Here is a 22306-nt window from a genome sequence, read left to right on the forward strand (position 1 = left end):
TGACATGCAGGGGAGAGAGGGTCTGCTACAGTGTGACATGCAGGAGAGAGGGTCTGCTACAGTGTGACATGCAGGGGAGAGGGTCTGCTACAGTGTGACATGCAGGGGAGAGGGTCTGCTACAGTGTGACATGCAGGGGGAGAGAGGGTCTGCTACAGTGTGACATGCAGGAGAGAGGGTCTGCTACAGTGTGACATGCAGGGGGGAGAGGGTCTGCTACAGTGTGACATGCAGGGGAGAGGGTCTGCTACAGTGTGACATGCAGGGGGGAGAGAGGGTCTGCTACAGTGTGACATGCAGGGGAGAGGGTCTGCTACAGTGTGACATGCAGGGGAGAGGGTCTGCTACAGTGTGACATGCAGGGGGAGAGAGGGTCTGCTACAGTGTGACATGCAGGAGAGAGGGTCTGCTACAGTGTGACATGCAGGGGAGAGGGTCTGCTACAGTGTGACATGCAGGAGAGAGGGTCTGCTACAGTGTGACATGCAGGGGGGAGAGAGGGTCTGCTACAGTGTGACATGCAGGGGAGAGGGTCTGCTACAGTGTGACATGCAGGGGGAGAGAGGGTCTGCTACAGTGTGACATGCAGGAGAGAGGGTCTGCTACAGTGTGACATGCAGGAGAGAGGGTCTGCTACAGTGTGACATGCAGGGGAGAGGGTCTGCTACAGTGTGACATGCAGGGGGGAGAGGGTCTGCTACAGTGTGACATGCAGGGGAGAGGGTCTGCTACAGTGTGACATGCAGGGGGAGAGAGGGTCTGCTACAGTGTGACATGCAGGGGGAGAGAGGGTCTGCTACAGTGTGACATGCAGGGGGAGAGAGGGTCTGCTACAGTGTGACATGCAGGGGAGAGAGGGTCTGCTACAGTGTGACATGCAGGGGGAGAGGGGGTCTGCTACAGTGTGACATGCAGGAGAGAGGGTCTGCTACAGTGTGACATGCAGGGGAGAGAGGGTCTGCTACAGTGTGACATGCAGGGGGGAGAGGGTCTGCTACAGTGTGACATGCAGGAGAGAGGGTCTGCTACAGTGTGACATGCAGGGGACAGGGTCTGCTACAGTGTGACATGCAGGGGGGAGAGGGTCTGCTACAGTGTGACATGCAGGGGGGAGAGGGTCTGCTACAGTGTGACATGCAGGGGGGAGAGAGTCTGCTACAGTGTGACATGCAGGGGGGAGAGGGTCTGCTACAGTGTGACATGCAGGAGAGAGGGTCTGCTACAGTGTGACATGCAGGAGAGAGGGTCTGCTACAGTGTGACATGCAGGGGGAGAGGGTCTGCTACAGTGTGACATGCAGGAGAGAGGGTCTGCTACAGTGTGACATGCAGGGGGAGAGAGGGTCTGCTACAGTGTGACATGCAGGGGAGAGAGGGTCTGCTACAGTGTGACATGCAGGGGAGAGGGTCTGCTACAGTGTGACATGCAGGGGGAGAGAGGGTCTGCTACAGTGTGACATGCAGGGGAGAGAGGGTCTGCTACAGTGTGACATGCAGGAGAGAGGGTCTGCTACAGTGTGACATGCAGGAGAGAGGGTCTGCTACAGTGTGACATGCAGGGGGAGAGAGGGTCTGCTACAGTGTGACATGCAGGAGAGAGAGGGACTGCTACAGTGTGACATGCAGGGGAGAGGGTCTGCTACAGTGTGACATGCAGGGGAGAGGGTCTGCTACAGTGTGACATGCAGGGGGGGGGAGGGTCTGCTACAGTGTGACATGCAGGGGAGAGAGGGTCTGCTACAGTGTGACATGCAGGGGGGAGAGGGTCTGCTACAGTGTGACATGCAGGAGAGAGAGGGTCTGCTACAGTGTGACATGCAGGAGAGAGGGTCTGCTACAGTGTGACATGCAGGAGAGAGGGTCTGCTACAGTGTGACATGCAGGGGGGAGAGGGTCTGCTACAGTGTGACATGCAGGGGGGAGAGGGTCTGCTACAGTGTGACATGCAGGGGGGAGAGGGTCTGCTACAGTGTGACATGCAGGGGGGAGAGGGTCTGCTACAGTGTGACATGCAGGAGAGAGGGTCTGCTACAGTGTGACATGCAGGAGAGAGGGTCTGCTACAGTGTGACATGCAGGGGGGAGAGGGTCTGCTACAGTGTGACATGCAGGGGGGAGAGGGTCTGCTACAGTGTGACATGCAGGAGAGAGGGTCTGCTACAGTGTGACATGCAGGGGGAGGGTCTGCTACAGTGTGACATGCAGGGGGGAGAGGGTCTGCTACAGTGTGACATGCAGGGGGAGAGAGGGTCTGCTACAGTGTGACATGCAGGAGACAGGGTCTGCTACAGTGTGACATGCAGGGGGGAGAGGGTCTGCTACAGTGTGACATGCAGCGGAGAGGGTCTGCTACAGTGTGACGTGCAGGAGAGAGGGTCTGCTACAGTGTGACATGCAAGAGAGAGGGTCTGCTACAGTGTGACATGCAGGAGAGAGGGTCTGCTACAGTGTGACATGCAGGGGGAGAGGGTCTGCTACAGTGTGACATGCAGGGGATAGGGTCTGCTACAGTGTGACATGCAGGGGAGAGGGTCTGCTACAGTGACATGCAGGAGAGAGGGTCTGCTACAGTGTGACATGCAGGGGAGAGAGGGTCTGCTACAGTGTGACATGCAGGAGAGAGGGTCTGCTACAGTGTGACATGCAGGGGGGAGAGGGTCTGCTACAGTGTGACATGCAGGGGAGAGGGTCTGCTACAGTGTGACATGCAGGGGAGCGGGGGTCTGCTACAGTGTGACATGCAGGGGGGAGAGGGTCTGCTACAGTGTGACATGCAGGGGGAGAGAGGGTCTGCTACAGTGTGACATGCAGGGGGGAGAGAGGGTCTGCTACAGTGTGACATGCAGGGGGAGAGGGTCTGCTACAGTGTGACATGCAGGGGGGAGAGGGTCTGCTACAGTGTGACATGCAGGGGGGAGAGGGTCTGCTACAGTGTGACATGCAGGAGAGAGGGTCTGCTACAGTGTGACATGCAGGGGGAGAGAGGGTCTGCTACAGTGTGACATGCAGGAGAGAGGGTCTGCTACAGTGTGATATGCAGGGCAGAGGGTCTGCTACAGTGTGACATGCAGGGGGGAGAGGGTCTGCTACAGTGTGACATGCAGGAGAGAGGGTCTGCTACAGTGTGACATGCAGGGGAGAGGGTCTGCTACAGTGTGACATACAGGGGGGAGAGGGTCTGCTACAGTGTGACATGCAGGGGAGAGGGTCTGCTACAGTGTGACATGCAGGGGGAGAGAGGGTCTGCTACAGTGTGACATGCAGGGGAGAGGGTCTGCTACAGTGTGACATGCAGGGGGAGAGAGGGTCTGCTACAGTGTGACATGCAGGGGAGAGAGGGTCTGCTACAGTGTGACATGCAGGAGAGAGGGTCTGCTACAGTGTGACATGCAGGGGGAGAGAGGGTCTGCTACAGTGTGACATGCAGGAGAGAGAGGGACTGCTACAGTGTGACATGCAGGGGAGAGGGTCTGCTACAGTGTGACATGCAGGGGAGAGGGTCTGCTACAGTGTGACATGCAGGGGGGAGAGGGTCTGCTACAGTGTGACATGCAGGGGAGAGAGGGTCTGCTACAGTGTGACATGCAGGGGGAGAGAGGGTCTGCTACAGTGTGACATGCAGGGGGGAGAGGGTCTGCTACAGTGTGACATGCAGGGGGGAGAGGGTCTGCTACAGTGTGACATGCAGGAGAGAGGGTCTGCTACAGTGTGACATGCAGGGGGGAGAGGGTCTGCTACAGTGTGACATGCAGGAGAGAGGGTCTGCTACAGTGTGACATGCAGGGGGGAGAGGGTCTGCTACAGTGTGACATGCAGGGGGAGAGAGGGTCTGCTACAGTGACATGCAGGGGGAGAGAGGGTCTGCTACAGTGTGACATGCAGGGGAGAGGGTCTGCTACAGTGTGACATGCAGGGGGGAGAGGGTCTGCTACAGTGTGACATGCAGGAGAGAGGGTCTGCTACAGTGTGACATGCAGTGGGAGGGTCTGCTACAGTGTGACATGCAGTGGGAGGGTCTGCTACAGTGTGACATGCAGGAGAGAGGGTCTGCTACAGTGTGACATGCAGGAGAGAGGGTCTGCTACAGTGTGACATGCAGGGGGGAGAGGGTCTGCTACAGTGTGACATGCAGGAGAGAGAGGGTCTGCTACAGTGTGACATGCAGGAGAGAGGGTCTGCTACAGTGTGACATGCAGGAGAGAGGGTCTGCTACAGTGTGACATGCAGGGGGGAGAAGGTCTGCTACAGTGTGACATGCAGGGGGGAGAGGGTCTGCTACAGTGTGACATGCAGGGGGGAGAGGGTCTGCTACAGTGTGACATGCAGGGGGGAGAGGGTCTGCTACAGTGTGACATGCAGGAGAGAGGGTCTGCTACAGTGTGACATGCAGGAGAGAGGGTCTGCTACAGTGTGACATGCAGGAGAGAGGGTCTGCTACAGTGTGACATGCAGGGGGGAGAGGGTCTGCTACAGTGTGACATGCAGGGGGAGAGAGGGTCTGCTACAGTGTGACATGCAGGGAGAGAGGGTCTGCTACAGTGTGACATGCAGGAGAGAGGGTCTGCTGCTACAGGACATGCAGGGGGAGAGGGTCTGCTGCTACAGTGTGACATGCAGGGGGAGAGAGTCTGCTACAGTGTGACATGCAGGGGGAGAGAGGGTCTGCTACAGTGTGACATGCAGGGGAGAGGGTCTGCTACAGTGTGACATGCAGGGGAGAAGGTCTGCTACAGTGTGACATGCAGGGGAGAGGGTCTGCTACAGTGTGACATGCAGGGGGAGAGGGACTGCTACAGTGTGACATGCAGGGGGAAAGAGGGTCTGCTACAGTGTGACATGCAGGAGAGAGGGTCTGCTACAGTGTGACATGCAGGAGAGAGGGTCTGCTACAGTGTGACATGCAGGGGAGAGAGGGTCTGCTACAGTGTGACATGCAGGAGAGAGGGTCTGCTACAGTGTGACATGCAGGGGAGAGAGGGTCTGCTACAGTGTGACATGCAGGGAGAGAGGGTCTGCTACAGTGTGACATGCAGGGGGAGAGAGGGACTGCTACAGTGTGACATGCAGGGGAGAGGGTCTGCTACAGTGTGACATGCAGGGGGAGAGGGTCTGCTACAGTGTGACATGCAGGGGGAGAGGGTCTGCTACAGTGTGACATGCAGGGGAGAGAGATGGTCTGCTACATTGTGACATGCAGGGGAGAGGGTTTGCTACAGTGTGACATGCAGGGGAGGAGAGGGTTTGCTACAGTGTGACATGCAGGGGGAGAGGGTCTGCTACAGTGTGACATGCGGGGGGAGAGGGTCTGCTACAGTGTGACATGCGGGGGAGAGAGAGGGTCTGCTACAGTGTGACATGCGGGGGAGAGAGGGTCTGCTACAGTGTGACATGCAGGGGGAGAGAGGGTCTGCTACAGTGTGACATGCAGGGGAGAGGGTCTGCTACAGTGTGACATGCAGGGGGGAGAGGGTCTGCTACAGTGTGACATGCAGGGGAGAGAGGGTCTGCTACAGTGTGACATGCAGGAGAGAGGGTCTGCTACAGTGTGACATGCAGGGGGGAGAGGGTCTGCTACAGTGTGACATGCAGGAGAGAGGGTCTGCTACAGTGTGACATGCAGGGGGGAGAGAGGGTCTGCTACAGTGTGACATGCAGGAGAGAGGGTCTGCTACAGTGTGACATGCAGGGGAGAGATTGTCTGCTACAGTGTGACATGCGGGGGAGAGAGAGGGTCTGCTACAGTGTGACATGCAGGGGAGAGATTGTCTGCTACAGTGTGACATGCAGGGGGAGAGGGTCTGCTACAGTGTGACATGCAGTAGAGAGGGTCTGCTACAGTGTGACATGCAGGAGAGAGGGTCTGCTACAGTGTGACATGCAGGGGGGAGAGGGTCTGCTACAGTGTGACATGCAGGAGAGAGGGTCTGCTACAGTGTGACATGCAGGGGGAGAGAGGGTCTGCTACAGTGTGACATGCGGGGGAGAGAGAGGGTCTGCTACAGTGTGACATGCAGGAGAGAGGGTCTGCTACAGTGTGACATGCAGGGGAGAGATTGTCTGCTACAGTGTGACATGCAGGGGGGAGAGGGTCTGCTACAGTGTGACATGCAGGGGAGAGGGTCTGCTACAGTGTGACATGCGGGGGAGAGAGAGGGTCTGCTACAGTGTGACATGCAGGAGAGAGGGTCTGCTACAGTGTGACATGCAGGGGAGAGAGTCTTCTACAGTGTGACATGCAGGGGGAGGAGGGTCTGCTACAGTGTGACATGCAGGGGAGAGGGTCTGCTACAGTGTGACATGCAGGAGAGAGGGTCTGCTACAGTGTGACATGCAGGGGAGAGGGTCTGCTGCTACAGTGTGACATGCAGGGGGAGAGGGTCTGCTACAGTGTGACATGCAGGGGGAGAGAGGGTCTGCTACAGTGTGACATGCGGGGGAGAGAGAGGGTCTGCTACAGTGTGACATGCATGGGAGAGAGTCTGCTACAGTGTGACATGCAGGGGGGAGAGGGTCTGCTACAGTGTGACATGCAGGGGGAGAGGGACTGCTACAGTGTGACATGCAGGAGAGAGGGTCTGCTACAGTGTGACATGCAGGAGAGAGGGTCTGCTACAGTGTGACATGCAGGAGAGAGGGTCTGCTACAGTGTGACATGCAGGGGGAGAGGGTCTGTTACAGTGTGACATGCAGGGGGGAGAGGGTCTGCTACAGTGTGACATGCAGGGGGGAGAGGGACTGCTACAGTGTGACATGCAGGGGGGAGAGGGACTGCTACAGTGTGACATGCAGGGGAGAGAGGGACTGCTACAGTGTGACATGCAGGGGGGAGAGGGTCTGCTACAGTGTGACATGCAGGGGGGAGAGGGACTGCTACAGTGTGACATGCAGGGGAGAGAGGGACTGCTACAGTGTGACATGCAGGGGGGAGAGGGTCTGCTACAGTGTGACATGCAGGGGGGAGAGGGTCTGCTACAGTGTGACATGCATGGGAGAGAGTCTGCTACAGTGTGACATGCAGGGGGGAGAGGGTCTGCTACAGTGTGACATGCAGGGGAGAGGGACTGCTACAGTGTGACATGCAGGAGAGAGGGTCTGCTACAGTGTGACATGCAGGAGAGAGGGTCTGCTACAGTGTGACATGCAGGAGAGAGGGTCTGCTACAGTGTGACATGCAGGGGGAGAGGGTCTGCTACAGTGTGACATGCAGGGGGGAGAGGGTCTGCTACAGTGTGACATGCAGGGGGGAGAGGGACTGCTACAGTGTGACATGCAGGGGGGAGAGGGACTGCTACAGTGTGACATGCAGGGGAGAGAGGGACTGCTACAGTGTGACATGCAGGGGGGAGAGGGTCTGCTACAGTGTGACATGCAGGGGGGAGAGGGACTGCTACAGTGTGACATGCAGGGGAGAGAGGGACTGCTACAGTGTGACATGCAGGGGGGAGAGGGTCTGCTACAGTGTGACATGCAGGGGAGAGAGGGTCTGCTACAGTGTGACATGCAGGAGAGAGGGTCTGCTACAGTGTGACATGCAGGGGGGAGAGGGTCTGCTACAGTGTGACATGCATGGGAGAGAGTCTGCTACAGTGTGACATGCAGGGGGGAGAGGGTCTGCTACAGTGTGACATGCAGGGGGGAGAGGGTCTGCTACAGTGTGACATGCAGGGGGAGAGGGACTGCTACAGTGTGACATGCAGGAGAGAGGGTCTGCTACAGTGTGACATGCAGGAGAGAGGGTCTGCTACAGTGTGACATGCAGGAGAGAGGGTCTGCTACAGTGTGACATGCAGGGGGAGAGGGTCTGTTACAGTGTGACATGCAGGGGGGAGAGGGTCTGCTACAGTGTGACATGCAGGGGGGAGAGGGACTGCTACAGTGTGACATGCAGGGGGGAGAGGGACTGCTACAGTGTGACATGCAGGGGAGAGAGGGACTGCTACAGTGTGACATGCAGGGGGGAGAGGGTCTGCTACAGTGTGACATGCAGGGGGGAGAGGGACTGCTACAGTGTGACATGCAGGGGAGAGAGGGACTGCTACAGTGTGACATGCAGGGGGGAGAGGGTCTGCTACAGTGTGACATGCAGGGGAGAGAGGGTCTGCTACAGTGTGACATGCAGGAGAGAGGGTCTGCTACAGTGTGACATGCAGGGGAGAGAGGGTCTGCTACAGTGTGACATGCAGGGAGAGAGGGTCTGCTACAGTGTGACATGCAGGAGAGAGGGGGTCTGCTACAGTGTGACATGCAGGAGAGAGGGACTGCTACAGTGTGACATGCAGGGGAGAGAGGGTCTGCTACAGTGTGACATGCAGGGAGAGAGGGTCTGCTACAGTGTGACATGCAGGAGAGAGGGGGTCTGCTACAGTGTGACATGCAGGAGAGAGGGGGTCTGCTACAGTGTGACCTGCAGGGGGGGGGGGGTCTGTTACAGTGTGACATGCAGGGGGGAGAGGGTCTGCTACAGTGTGACATGCAGGAGAGAGGGACTTCTACAGTGTGACATGCAGGGGAGAGAGGGTCTGCTACAGTGTGACATGCAGGGGAGAGAGGGTCTGCTACAGTGTGACATGCAGGGGAGAGAGGGACTGCTACAGTGTGACATGCAGGGGAGAGAGGGACTGCTACAGTGTGGCATGCAGGGGAGAGAGGGACTGCTACAGTGTGGCATGCATGAGAGAGGGTCTGCTACAGTGTGACATGCAGGGGAGAGGGTCTGCTACAGTGTGACATGCAGGGGAGAGAGGGTCTGCTACAGTGTGACATGCAGGAGAGAGGGTCTGCTACAGTGTGACATGCAGGAGAGAGGGTCTGCTACAGTGTGACATGCAGGAGAGAGGGTCTGCTACAGTGTGACATGCAGGAGAGAGGGTCTGCTACAGTGTGACATGCAGGGGGGAGAGGGTCTGCTACAGTGTGACATGCAGGAGAGAGGGACTGCTACAGTGTGACATGCAGGAGAGAGGGACTGCTACAGTGTGACATGCAGGGGAGAGGGTCTGCTACAGTGTGACATGCAGGAAGAGAGGGTCTGCTACAGTGTGACATGCAGGAAGAGAGGGTCTGCTACAGTGTGACATGCAGGAGAGAGGGACTGCTACAGTGTGACATGCAGGGGAGAGGGTCTGCTACAGTGTGACATATATTCTGGTTGTACAGCGCTTCAATTATTATTATTTACATGTACCCGCCCAGTTGTGATGTCGGTCACCTGCGGCGAGTGTACGGGAGGTCTGCGGACTGCCACGATGTGCTGATGTATCTGCAGCTATATCGGCCATAAGCTGTGCTGGGTTACCGACGTGATATGTTCACAGACATAGCGGGGTACACAACCGCCGACGGGTCCACAATATTCCGGCCGCCCCATTGAACTGCCGATATATTGTCCAGCGTGTAACCAGCATTACTCGTGGACACCACTCATTGCATTGTCCCCTGTTTGTGAGACACAACCCATAGGAGGGTGAATAATCTTCTCTCTGGTTCTCTAGGAGTGCCGGCTCCCTGCAGAGCAGCCATGGAAAGTGGACGTTGTCTAGTAGCGATGATGAGACAGAGGACCGGGAGAAGCCCTCCACCTCCTCGCTGGTGCCCAGAAGCCGCGTTGACTCTCTGCCACAGTACCCTTGCTCCGATGCCAGGAAAGAATCTCACAAGAGGAAGTCGCATCCATTGAAGTTTGAAGAGATAGCTGGGAAGGGACCGTCACCGGGCAAAAAGCTGAAAACCGACAAAGAGGAATCAGGCTGGCGTCTGTCCAGCAGCGACGAGGAGTCCAAGCCGCCACGGGCGCCGAAGGTGAAGAGCGAGAAAGATGGGACATCCCTGAAACTGGAGGTGACAGGTACAAATAAGAAGCGCCACCCCAGCCCAGAGACACATGAGAAATATAAGACCCCCAGTGACTCTCAGGACCCCTGGGATGTGATGCAGGCTGGGGAGCTATTCAGCTTCTACCTGACCAAAGTCGCAGGCATTAAACCCAAGTACAATGCCGGAGCCCTTCACATTAAAGGTAGGTTGTCGGCTAACTAGCCGCAACGTGACGATTGGTCATCTGAGCTGTGCTGGGGTAACACAAACCTTCTCGATTGGCAGATATTCTGTCTCCGCTCTTTGGGACGCTCGTGTCTTCAGTTCAGGTATGTACCCTCTGTGTCCAGCAGGTAGGTGCATTGTGTTCCACACACAGGTACATGGTGACAATCTGGCAAGTGCTGATTAGTGTATCGCTGTGCCATACGCGTTGTACTAGCAAGTGATTGTAAATGCTACAGGCATTAGAGGAAGTTACGAAATCTCACCCCATGGTGTGGGTCGTGGGTGTCCGTAATCTAGTGACCCCCTCATTTAGTGCTACACAGTGGGTTTTCCTGGGTGGATGACTGGTCCCCTTGTGACTGGGGTGTAATCCTGAGCGGTGCTGATGACGGTGTGACTAGGGTGTAATCCTGAGCGGGGCTGATGGCGGTGTGACTAGGGTGTAATCCTGAGCGGGGCTGATGGCGGTGTGAATGGGGTGTAATCCTGAGTTTGGCTGATGGCGGTGTGAGTGGGGTGTAATCCTGAGCCGTGCTGATGGCGGTGTGACTGGGGTGTAATCCTGAGCGGGGCTGATGGCGGTGTGACTGGGGTGTAATCCTGAGCGGGGCTGATGGCGGTGTGACTGGGGTGTAATCCTGACCGGTGCTGATGGCGGTGTGACTGGGGTGTAATCCTGAGCGGTGCTGATGGCGGTGTGAGTGGAGTGTAATCCTGAGCACTGCTGATGGCGGTGTGACTGGGGTGTAATCCTGAGCGGTGCTGATGGCGGTGTGAGTGGAGTGTAATCCTGAGCACTGCTGATGGCTGTGTGACTGGGGTGTAATCCTGAGCGGGGCTGATGGCGGTGTGAGTGGGGTGTATTCCTGAGCGGTGCTGATGGCGGTGTGACTGGGGTGTAATCCTGAGCGGTGCTGATGGCGGTGTGACTGGGGTGTAATCCTGAGCGGTGCTGATGGCGGTGTGACTGGGGTGTAATCCTGAGCGGGGCTGATGGCGGTGTGACTGGGGTGTAATCCTGAGCGGGGTTGATGGCGGTGTGACTGGGGTGTAATCCTGACCGGTGTGACTGGGGTGTAATCCTGACCGGTGCTGATGGCGGTGTGACTGGGGTTTAATCCTGAGCGGGGCTGATGGCGGTGTGACTGGGGTGTAATTCTGACCGGTGCTGATGGCGGTGTTACTGGGGTGTAATCCTGAGCGGTGCTGATGGCGGTGTGACTGGGGTGTAATCCTGAGCGGTGCTGATGGCGGTGTGACTGGGGTGTAATCCTGAGCGGTGCTGATGGTGGGGTGTAATCCTGATGGCGGTGTGAATGGGGTGTAATCCTGAGCGGGGCTGATGGCGGTGTGACTGGGGTGTAATCCTGAGCGGGGCTGATGGTGGGGTGTAATCCTGAGCGGGGCTGATGGCGGTGTGACTGGGGTTTAATCCTGAGCGGTGCTGATGGCGGTGTGACTGGGGTGTAATCCTGAGCGGGGCTGATGGCGGTGTGACTGGGGTGTAATCCTGAGCGGGGTTGATGGCGGTGTGACTGGGGTGTAATCCTGACCGGTGTGACTGGGGTGTAATCCTGACCGGTGCTGATGGCGGTGTGACTGGGGTTTAATCCTGAGCGGGGCTGATGGCGGTGTGACTGGGGTGTAATTCTGACCGGTGCTGATGGCGGTGTTACTGGGGTGTAATCCTGAGCGGTGCTGATGGCGGTGTGACTGGGGTGTAATCCTGAGCGGTGCTGATGGCGGTGTGACTGGGGTGTAATCCTGAGCGGTGCTGATGGTGGGGTGTAATCCTGATGGCGGTGTGAATGGGGTGTAATCCTGAGCGGGGCTGATGGCGGTGTGACTGGGGTGTAATCCTGAGCGGGGCTGATGGTGGGGTGTAATCCTGAGCGGGGCTGATGGCGGTGTGACTGGGGTTTAATCCTGAGCGGGGCTGATGGCGGTGTGACTGGGGTGTAATCCTGAGCCGTGCTGATGGCGGTGTGACTGGGGTGTAATCCTGAGCGGGGCTGATGGCGGTGTGACTGGGGTGTAATCCTGAGCGGGGCTGATGGCGGTGTGACTGGGGTGTAATCCTGAGCGGTGCTGATGGCGGTGTGAATGGGGTGTAATCCTGAGCGGGGCTGATGGCGGTGTGAATGGGGTGTAATCCTGAGCTGGGCTGATGGCGGTGTGAGTGGGGTGTAATCCTGAGCGGTGCTGATGGCGGTGTGACTGGGGTGTAATCCTGAGCGGTGCTGATGGCGGTGTGACTGGGGTGTAATCCTGAGCGGGGCTGATGGCGGTGTGAGTGGGGTGTAATCCTGAGCGGGGCTGATGGCGGTGTGACTGGGGTGTAATCCTGAGCGGGGCTGATGGCGGTGTGACTGGGGTGTAATCCTGAGCGGTGCTGATGGCGGTGTGACTGGGGTGTAATCCTGAGCGGTGCTGATGGCGGCGTGAGTGGGGTGTAATCCTGAGCGGGGCTGATGGCGGTGTGAGTGGGGTGTAATCCTGAGTGGGGCTGATGGCGGGGTGAGTGGGGTGTAATCCTGAGCGGGGCTGATGGCGGTGTGACTGGGGTGTAATCCTGAGCTGTGCTGATGGCGGTGTGAGTGGGGTGTAATCCTGAGCGGTGCTGATGGCGGTGTGACTAGGGTGTAATCCTGAGCGGGGCTGATGGCGGTGTGAGTGGGGTGTAATTCTGAGCGGTGCTGATGGCGGTGTGACTGGGGTGTAATCCTGAGCGGTGCTGATGGCGGTGTGAGTGGGGTGTAATCCTGAGCGGTGCTGATGGCGGTGTGAGTGGGGTGTAATCCTGAGTGGGGCTGATGGCGGTGTGACTGGGGTGTAATCCTGAGCGGGGCTGATGGCGGTGTGACTGGGGTGTAATCCTGAGCGGTGCTGATGGCGGTGTGAGTGGGGTGTAATCCTGAGCGGGGCTGATGGCGGTGTGAGTGGGGTGTAATTCTGAGTGGTGCTGATGGCGGTGTGAGTGGGGTGTAATCCTGAGCGGTGCTGATGGCGGTGTGAGTGGGGTGTAATCCTGAGTGGGGCTGATGGCGGTGTGACTGGGGTGTAATCCTGAGCGGTGCTGATGGCGGTGTGACTGGGGTGTAATCCTGAGCGGTGCTGATGGCGGCGTGAGTGGGGTGTAATCCTGAGCGGGGCTGATGGCGGTGTGAGTGGGGTGTAATCCTGAGTTGGGCTGATGGCGGGGTGAGTGGGGTGTAATCCTGAGCGGGGCTGATGGCAGTGTGACTGGGGTGTAATCCTGAGCTGTGCTGATGGCGGTGTGAGTGGGGTGTAATCCTGAGCGGTGCTGATGGCGGTGTGACTGGGGTGTAATCCTGAGCGGTGCTGATGGCGGTGTGAGTGGGGTGTAATTCTGAGCGGTGCTGATGGCGGTGTGACTGGGGTGTAATCCTGAGCGGTGCTGATGGCGGTGTGAGTGGGGTGTAATCCTGAGCGGTGCTGATGGCGGTGTGAGTGGGGTGTAATCCTGAGCGGGGCTGATGGCGGTGTGACTGGGGTGTAATCCTGAGCCGTGCTGATGGCGGTGTGACTGGGGTGTAATCCTGAGCGGGGCTGATGGCGGTGTGACTGGGGTGTAATCCTGAGCGGGGCTGATGGCGGTGTGAATGGGGTGTAATCCTGAGCGGGGCTGATGGCGGTGTGAATGGGGTGTAATCCTGAGCTGGGCTGATGGCGGTGTGACGGGTGTAATCTTGAGTGGTGCTGATGGCGGTGTGAGTGGGGTGTAATCCTGAGCTGTGCTGATGGCGGTGTGACGGATGTAATCTTGAGCCGTGCTGATGGCGGTGTGACTGGGGTGTAATTCTGAGCTGTGCTGATGGCGGTGTGACTGGGGTGTAATCCTGAGCGGGGCTGATGGCGGTGTGACTGGGGTGTAATCCTGAGCGGGGCTGATGGCGGTGTGACTGGGGTGTAATCCTGAGCTGTGCTGATGGCGGTGTGACTGAGCGGTGTAATCCTGAGCGGTGCTGATGGCGGTGTGAGTGGGGTGTAATCCTGAGCGGGGCTGATGGCGGTGTGAGTGGGGTGTAATTCTGAGTGGTGCTGATGGCGGTGTGAGTGGGGTGTAATCCTGAGCGGTGCTGATGGCGGTGTGAGTGGGGTGTAATCCTGAGTGGGGCTGATGGCGGTGTGACTGGGGTGTAATCCTGAGCGGTGCTGATGGCGGTGTGACTGGGGTGTAATCCTGAGCGGTGCTGATGGCGGTGTGACTGGGGTGTAATCCTGAGCGGTGCTGATGGCGGCGTGAGTGGGGTGTAATCCTGAGCGGGGCTGATGGCGGTGTGAGTGGGGTGTAATCCTGAGTGGGGCTGATGGCGGGGTGAGTGGGGTGTAATCCTGAGCGGGGCTGATGGCGGTGTGACTGGGGTGTAATCCTGAGCTGTGCTGATGGCGGTGTGAGTGGGGTGTAATCCTGAGCGGTGCTGATGGCGGTGTGACTGGGGTGTAATCCTGAGCGGTGCTGATGGCGGTGTGAGTGGGGTGTAATTCTGAGCGGTGCTGATGGCGGTGTGACTGGGGTGTAATCCTGAGCGGTGCTGATGGCGGTGTGAGTGGGGTGTAATCCTGAGCGGTGCTGATGGCGGTGTGAGTGGGGTGTAATCCTGAGCGGGGCTGATGGCGGTGTGACTGGTGTGTAATCCTGAGCCGTGCTGATGGCGGTGTGACTGGGTTGTAATCCTGAGCGGGGCTGATGGCGGTGTGACTGTGGTGTAATCCTGAGCCGTGCTGATGGCGGTGTGAATGGGGTGTAATCCTGAGCGGGGCTGATGGCGGTGTGAATGGGGTGTAATCCTGAGCTGGGCTGATGGCGGTGTGACGGGTGTAATCTTGAGCGGTGCTGATGGCGGTGTGAGTGGGGTGTAATCCTGAGCTGTGCTGATGGCGGTGTGACGGGTGTAATCTTGAGCCGTGCTGATGGCGGTGTGACTGGGGTGTAATCCTGAGCTGTGCTGATGGCGGTGTGACTGGGGTGTAATCCTGAGCGGTGCTGATGGCGGTGTGACTGGGGTGTAATCCTGAGCGGGGCTGATGGCGGCGTGACTGGGGTGTAATCCTGAGCGGGGCTGATGGCGGTGTGACTGGGGTGTAATCCTGAGCGGGGCTGATGGCGGTGTGACTGGGGTTTAATCCTGAGCGGTGCTGATGACGGTGTGAGTGGGGTGTAATCCTGAGCGGGGCTGATGGCGGTGTGACTGGGGTGTAATCCTGAGCTGTGCTGATGGCGGTGTGAGTGGGGTGTAATCCTGAGCGGGGCTGATGGCGGTGTGACTGGGGTGTAATCCTGAGCTGTGCTGATGGCGGTGTGACTGGGGTGTAATCCTGAGCGGGGCTGATGGCGGTGTGACTGGGGTGTAATCCTGAGCGGGGCTGATAGCGGTGTGAGTGGGGTGTAATCCTGAGCGGGGCTGATGGCGGTGTGACGGGTGTAATCCTGAGCGGGGCTGATGGCGGTGTGACTGGGGTGCAATCCTGAGTGGGGCTGATGGCGGTGTGAGTGGGGTGTAATCCTGAGCACTGCTGATGGCGGTGTGACTGGGGTGTAATCCTGAGCGGGGCTGATGGCGGTGTGACTGGGGTGTAATCCTGAGCGGGGCTGATGGCGGTGTGACTGGGGTGTAATCCTGAGCTGTGCTGATGGCGGTGTGAGTGGGGTGTAATCCTGAGCTGTGCTGATGGCGGTGTGACTGGGGTGTAATCCTGAGCGGGGCTGATGGCGGTGTGACTGGGGTGTAATCCTGAGCGGGGTTGATGGCGGTGTGACTGGGGTGTAATCCTGAGCGGTGCTGATGGCGGTGTGACTGGGGTGTAATCCTGAGCTGTGCTGATGGCGGTGTGACTGGGGTGTAATCCTGAGCGGGGCTGATGGCGGTGTGACTGGGGTGTAATCCTGAGCTGTGCTGATGGCGGTGTGAGTGGGGTGTAATCCTGAGTGGGGCTGATGGCGGTGTGAGTGGGGTGTAATTCTGAGCGGTGCTGATGGCGGTGTGACTGGGGTGTAATCCTGAGCGGTGCTGATGGCGGCGTGAGTGGGGTGTAATCCTGAGCGGGGCTGATGGCGGTGTGAGTGGGGTGTAATCCTGAGTGGGGTTTATGGCGGTGTGAGTGGGGTGTAATTCTGAGCGGTGCTGATGGCGGTGTGACTGGGGTGTAATCCTGAGTGGGGCTGATGGCGGTGTGAGTGGGGTGTAATTCTGAGCGGTGCTGATGGCGGTGTGACTGGGGTGTAATCCTGAGCGGGGTTGATGGCGGTGTGACTGGGGTGTATTCCTGAGCGGGGCTGATGGCGGTGTGACTGGGGTGTAATCCTGAGCTGTGCTGATGGCGGTGTGAGTGGGGTGTAATCCTGAGCTGTGCTGATGGCGGTGTGACTGGGGTGTAATCCTGAGCGGGGCTGATGGCGGTGTGACTGGGGTGTAATCCTGAGCGGGGTTGATGGCGGTTTGACTGGGGTGTAATCCTGAGCGGTGCTGATGGCGGTGTGACTGGGGTGTAATCCTGAGCTGTGCTGATGGCGGTGTGAGTGGGGTGTAATCCTGAGCGGGGCTGATGGCGGTGTGACTGGGGTGTAATCCTGAGCTGTGCTGATGGCGGTGAGAGTGGGGTGTAATCCTGAGTGGGGCTGATGGCGGTGTGAGTGGGGTGTAATTCTGAGCGGTGCTGATGGCGGTGTGACTGGGGTGTAATCCTGAGCGGTGCTGATGGCGGCGTGAGTGGGGTGTAATCCTGAGCGGGGCTGATGGCGGTGTGAGTGGGGTGTAATCCTGAGTGGGGTTTATGGCGGTGTGAGTGGGGTGTAATTCTGAGCGGTGCTGATGGCGGTGTGACTGGGGTGTAATCCTGAGTGGGGCTGATGGCGGTGTGAGTGGGGTGTAATTCTGAGCGGTGCTGATGGCGGTGTGACTGGGGTGTAATCCTGAGCGGTGCTGATGGCGGCGTGAGTGGGGTGTAATCCTGAGCGGTGCTGATGGCGGTGTGAGTGGGGTGTAATCCTGAGCGCTGGTGAATCACTTTGGCGCTGCGTTTGCTCACTGTCTGCTTCATGTGTTTTCTTTACAGTTCAACTATTGCATAGACGTGGCGTGGCTGGTGGCGCAGTATCCAGAGGAGTTCCGGTGAGAGACGTCTCTCAGTATATTGTGGAATTAGTACATAGGGTACATGTAATAGCCTGCAGATTGCAGACTCTGACACTCAGCCGCTACATGTAATGTAGAAGTCAGAGCCAGGGTGGTTTTGCCTTTTGGAATTATTTAGTCTGGTGGTGACAGATGTGTCCTCACACATCCACCTCAATACGCGGTGCGTCGCAGGATGTCTGCCGGGAGTGATCCAACATGCGTGTGCGACTCTGCGTGCGCCGAGGGTCTTTATCTCCAATTACAGGGTGTTAGTAGATTATAAAAATGAAATGTGAAGTCTTTACTGAGTTGGTAACTAGTAACCAGCATATATAGGCTGGTACAGGCCGCGCACAGATATACGGGGGGATTATATACAGTACATTACAGGACCCCTCTGACCCCACCACACAGTGTATACTAACAGCCTGTACCCAGAAAGGTGTGTCGGGATTATATATAGTACAATACAGGACCCCTCTGACCCCACCACGCAGTGTATACTAACAGCCTGTACCCCAGAAAGGTGTGGTGGGATTATATATAGTACATTACAGGACCCCTCTGACCCCACCACGCAGTGTATACTAACAGCCTGTACCCCAGAAAGGTGTGGCGGGATTATATACAGTACATTACAGGACCCCTCTGACCCCACCACGCAGTGTATACTAACAGCCTGTACCCCAGAAAGGTGTGGCGGGATTATATATAGTACATTACAGGACCCCTCTGACCCCACCACACAGTGTATACTAACAGCCTGTACCCAGAAAGGTGTGGCGGGGTTATATATAGTACATTACAGGACCCCTCTGACCCCACCACACAGTGTATACTAACAGCCTGTACCCCAGAAAGGTGTGGCGGGGTTATATATAGTACATTACAGGACCCCTCTGACCCCACCACACAGTGTATACTAACAGCCTGTACCCCAGAAAGGTGTGGCGGGGTTATATATAGTACATTACAGGACCCCTCTGACCCGGCCCTGCAGTGGCCTCTATCCGCTGTTTGGCTGTTACTCTACTCAGCAGGTAACAATCAGAGGCCGCTGTTGCTGTGGGGTAACAGTAATACCCCAGGGGAGGTAAAATCGTGTGGAAACGGAATGTATTTATTGTGGAGGTAAAAGACAAATTGAGAGCGGTTGCTGGTCCTTTAATGCAGGGAGAAAGCAGCAGAATCGGCAGCGCAGCGTCAGGCAGGAGATTATATTACGTCCTGTGTACACTAACCTGCTGTATCTACCTGGTGATAGGCGGAAACCCTTACTGATTGTCCATGGCGAGAAACAGCAATCCAAAGCCAAGCTGCACGAGGACGCCCACCCATATGAGAACGTCCGACTGTGCCAGGTAACCCCAGCACAGATCACCTACCTGCTCTCCAGCAGTTACACAGTCACAGCCACTTACCTTACTGTACAGACTGTGCCAGGTAACCCCAGCATCCCATACACTGCTATACTGACCCCAGCACAGATCACCTACCTGCTCTCCAGCAGTTACACAGTCACAGCCACTTACCTTACTGTACAGACTGTGCCAGGTAACCCCAGCACCCCATACACTGCTATACTGACCGGCCCGCAGCATAGATCACCTACCTGCTCTCCAGCAGTTACACAGTCACAGGTAATAGTGCAGCCACTTACCTTACTGTTCATGCTGTATACCCACAACAGGAGGTGACGCTGTTACTGAGTGAGGTGAGTGTCAGTACGGCAGTTGCGTTACGCACGGGATCTGCTGTACAAGGTGACGTTGGAGCTTTGCAGAGTGTTCCTCACTGTCACTAGAGAGTGGGGAGGAGGCCGCAGCCAGTAGTGGAGATGACGAGGCCTCTAATGGCCTTTCATTCACTCTGCGGCCCGCTATCTGCCCATCTGGACCTGCTCGGCAACTGCTTTGTGCACAATGAAGGCCTGTGTGTAAGAGCAGGGGACAGGCCTGTGAGGGAAATGATAGAACAGTGCCAGGCCATTATGTTCTAATGCCTGAGTCCATGTTTATACCATATACATATATACTGTAAGGAACCATAGATATAGACATACAGTATGTACAATACCAGTGATACGTTACAGAACACCCTCATTATTTACACCGTGTAATGTCTTTGTTCTCTTAGGATGAGAGTCTAATGTTTTGTACGCTGGCAGCCACTAGATGGCGTCAGTCGGTGCTGTTTAATGTAGCTCTGTTCGGGCGCGATTGGATGCCGGCGTCTACATTTCAGCTTGCGCCTATTTGGGGTGTGAGCTGAAATGTGTGTAAGCTGATCCGTTTGGGCGGCCAGACAGCACTTTTCCTGATCACGCCGTTATTTTAATTGGGAAAAGCCATTTTACACGGCTAAAACCAGACACTAATGGGTGCGAAAGGGGACGTCAATTGTATATCGCCCCTGCGATCTCCCGTCACTTTAGATGGGAGATCGGGGGCGATAACATTTGAATTCCCCCCAAAATGTCAGTAAATTTTGTCACCTCACAGTAGCCGCCTATTGCATATATAACGGCTGATCACACGCATGGCGTCTCTCTACAGTGTGACCTGTATATTGTCCCCAGTTCTGCTGCAGAACCTCCCACACATGTGCAGCGCTGTACGCGGCTTTCCTCTCGCCATACTGTGCAGTACGTCCCAACCGCTGCCCAACTAGGTGTGCACCAGAGGGTACTGCGTGCTGCTGCCCAACTAGGTGTACACCAGAGGGTACTGCGTGCTGCTGCACAACCAGGAGTACACCAGAGGGTGCTGCGTGTTGCTGCCCAACCAGGAGTACACCAGAGGGTACTGCGTGCCGCTGCCCAACCAGGAGTACACCAGAGGGTACTGCGTGCCGCTGCCCAACCAGGAGTACACCAGAGGGTACTGCTTGCTGCTGCACAACCAGGAGTACACCAGAGGGTACTGCGTGTTGCTGCACAACCAGGAGTACACCAGAGGGTACTGCGTGCCGCTGCCCAACTAGGAGTACACCAGAGGGTGCTGCGTGCTTCTTCCCAACTAGGAGTACAGCAGAGGGTGCTGCGTGCCTCTGCCCAACTAGGAGTACACCAGAGGGTACTGCGTGCCGCTGCCCAACTAGGAGTACACCAGAGGGTACTGCGTGCCGCTGCCCAACTAGGAGTACACCAGAGGGTACTGCGTGCCGCTGCCCAACTAGGAGTGCACCAGAGGGTACTGCGTGCCGCTGCCCAACTAGGAGTGCACCAGAGGGTACTGCGTGTGCCGCTGCCCAACCAGGAGTGCACCAGAGGGTACTGCGTGCCGCTGCCCAACTAGGAGTACACCAGAGGGTACTGCGTGCTGCCGCCCAACCAAGAGTACACCAGAGGGGGCTGTGTGCTGCTGCCCAACCAGGAGTACACCAGAGGGGGCTGTGTGCTGGTGCATAGTCTCCCTTTTGGTGCTGGGTGCTAGTCACGTTGTGCGTGTTTGGACTCAGGATCCAGCAATAGAGCCCCGCCCATTGCGCATCCTCCTCCATGCCTGGCAGGTGGTGTCACAGGGCTTATTTACTATGTCGCAGCTCATAAAAGCCGCCTCTTCCCAGCACGTTTAAGGCCATAATTTTAAAGGGCAATGCTTCCAATAGCAAAATATGCTGCAGCTGGTATTTGTAAATAAATCTCCCACACTGAGGAACACTCCTGCGTACAAACCCGGCGTATGTGTGTTTGTTAGTATTGCGTACATTCTCCCTGTAAGTGCCAGCTATATAATAAGCACTTTACTTTCTCCGCAGGCAAGGCTGGATATGGCGTTTGGGACTCACCATACGTAAGTGACGTTTCCAGCACAGGCTTATCACAGTACATGGTGCTAATGATATAACACAGGGCAATGTGTAACAGGAGGAATGGCTGGTGGTGCCGCTGTATCCCGGAGAGCTGACTGTGGGTGTTCCTCCTCCGTGCTGTATGGGTGATAGGTACCCTGCTGTATGCCAGCCATCCCCCTGGCAGAGAGTATGTGGTAAATGCAGAATTGTACGTGTGAGGGGGGATCGGATTCTCCTGCCTACAAGCTGCATGTCAGAACTTCTGCCACCGCTCATACCCATATAATAACACAATGTCTGAAAGGAAACGCACAGTCGCTGAGTGTCTCCTCCAGCCGTCACCGGCGCTGATTCTGAGTCGCTCGCAGCTGCGGCTCTATACTAATGACCTTCCCTGGGTGCACACATGTGCGTCTTTCTACCCGAGCGCTGTGATGCCCACTGTCAGCGGCCGTCAGTTCTTATACCAGCCCCACGCTAGGCACAGAGCCTCCATCAGAGTATGGTCGGGGGAGACATGGTGCGATGGGGGGAAAGGACAGAAAATAGGAGACGGGGAGGACATGATGAGGAATAGGGGATGGACAGGGGAGGTAGGAGGCACAGGGGAGGACATGGGGAGGAAAGGGGAAAGGACAGGGGAGATAGGAGGCACAGGGGAGGACATGGGGAGGAAAGAGGGAAGGACAGGGGAGATAGGAGGCACAGGGGAGGACATGGGGAGGAAAGGGGAAAGGACAGGGGAGATAGGAGGACATGGGGAGGAAAGGGGAAAGGACAGGGGAGATAGGAGGAACAGGGGAAGGACATGGGGCGGGATGTATCAACATACATCGCAGCCCCTCGCCGCTTATTGCAGCGATGTTGATCCCATATGTACTAACATATGCGATCAATATCGCAATGCGGTGACTGAGGCCCCCCGCGATACCTGTGAGGTGGTCTGCGGGGGGTCTCCGTCACCTCCCCGGGATCTTCACACTGCCTAGACGCCGGGAAGCAGCAGCAGGCTGCCCCCGGCGCCTCCTCCTCCCCCCTGCAGCCGGAAGGACCTCCGGCTGCGTTGCTAGGGGGAGGAGGAGACTGGCTTCCGGGACCAGGGCTGCTTGGAGGAAGGTATGCCAGCGGGGAGGGGGGGTCGTCGGCTGCGGCGGGCTGCGGTGGTCGGCGATAAGAAGCCCATAGGCTTCTATAGGGTATCGCCATCCAGAGATGGCGATACCCTGGATGGCGAAAACGCAGCAGTAGGGTGTTAGTACATTTGAAAATGCGGTAAAACCCCCGTTTTCGGGGATTTTACAGCATTTTTCCTTTAATACATCTCGCCCATGGT

At 57.2% G+C, this 22306-nt stretch overlaps 1 protein-coding gene across 3 annotated transcripts in view; it reads left to right on the forward strand.

Moving 5' to 3' along the window:
- The window catches only part of TDP1 (tyrosyl-DNA phosphodiesterase 1), a 100157-nt gene that overhangs the window by 256 nt on the left and 77595 nt on the right, over nucleotides 1–22306 (forward strand). For all 3 annotated transcript variants that reach the window (XM_063948626.1, XM_063948625.1, XM_063948624.1), the window contains exons 2-6: nucleotides 9490–10013; nucleotides 10097–10140; nucleotides 17117–17172; nucleotides 18443–18539; nucleotides 20938–20972. In XM_063948626.1, the coding sequence (XP_063804696.1) occupies nucleotides 9490–10013; nucleotides 10097–10140; nucleotides 17117–17172; nucleotides 18443–18539; nucleotides 20938–20972 (756 nt within the window). The remainder of the gene's footprint in view (nucleotides 1–9489; nucleotides 10014–10096; nucleotides 10141–17116; nucleotides 17173–18442; nucleotides 18540–20937; nucleotides 20973–22306) is intronic.

This window comes from Pseudophryne corroboree, chromosome 12 (genome assembly GCF_028390025.1).
Source record: "Pseudophryne corroboree isolate aPseCor3 chromosome 12, aPseCor3.hap2, whole genome shotgun sequence".
Classification (NCBI taxonomy): Eukaryota; Metazoa; Chordata; class Amphibia; order Anura; family Myobatrachidae; genus Pseudophryne; species Pseudophryne corroboree.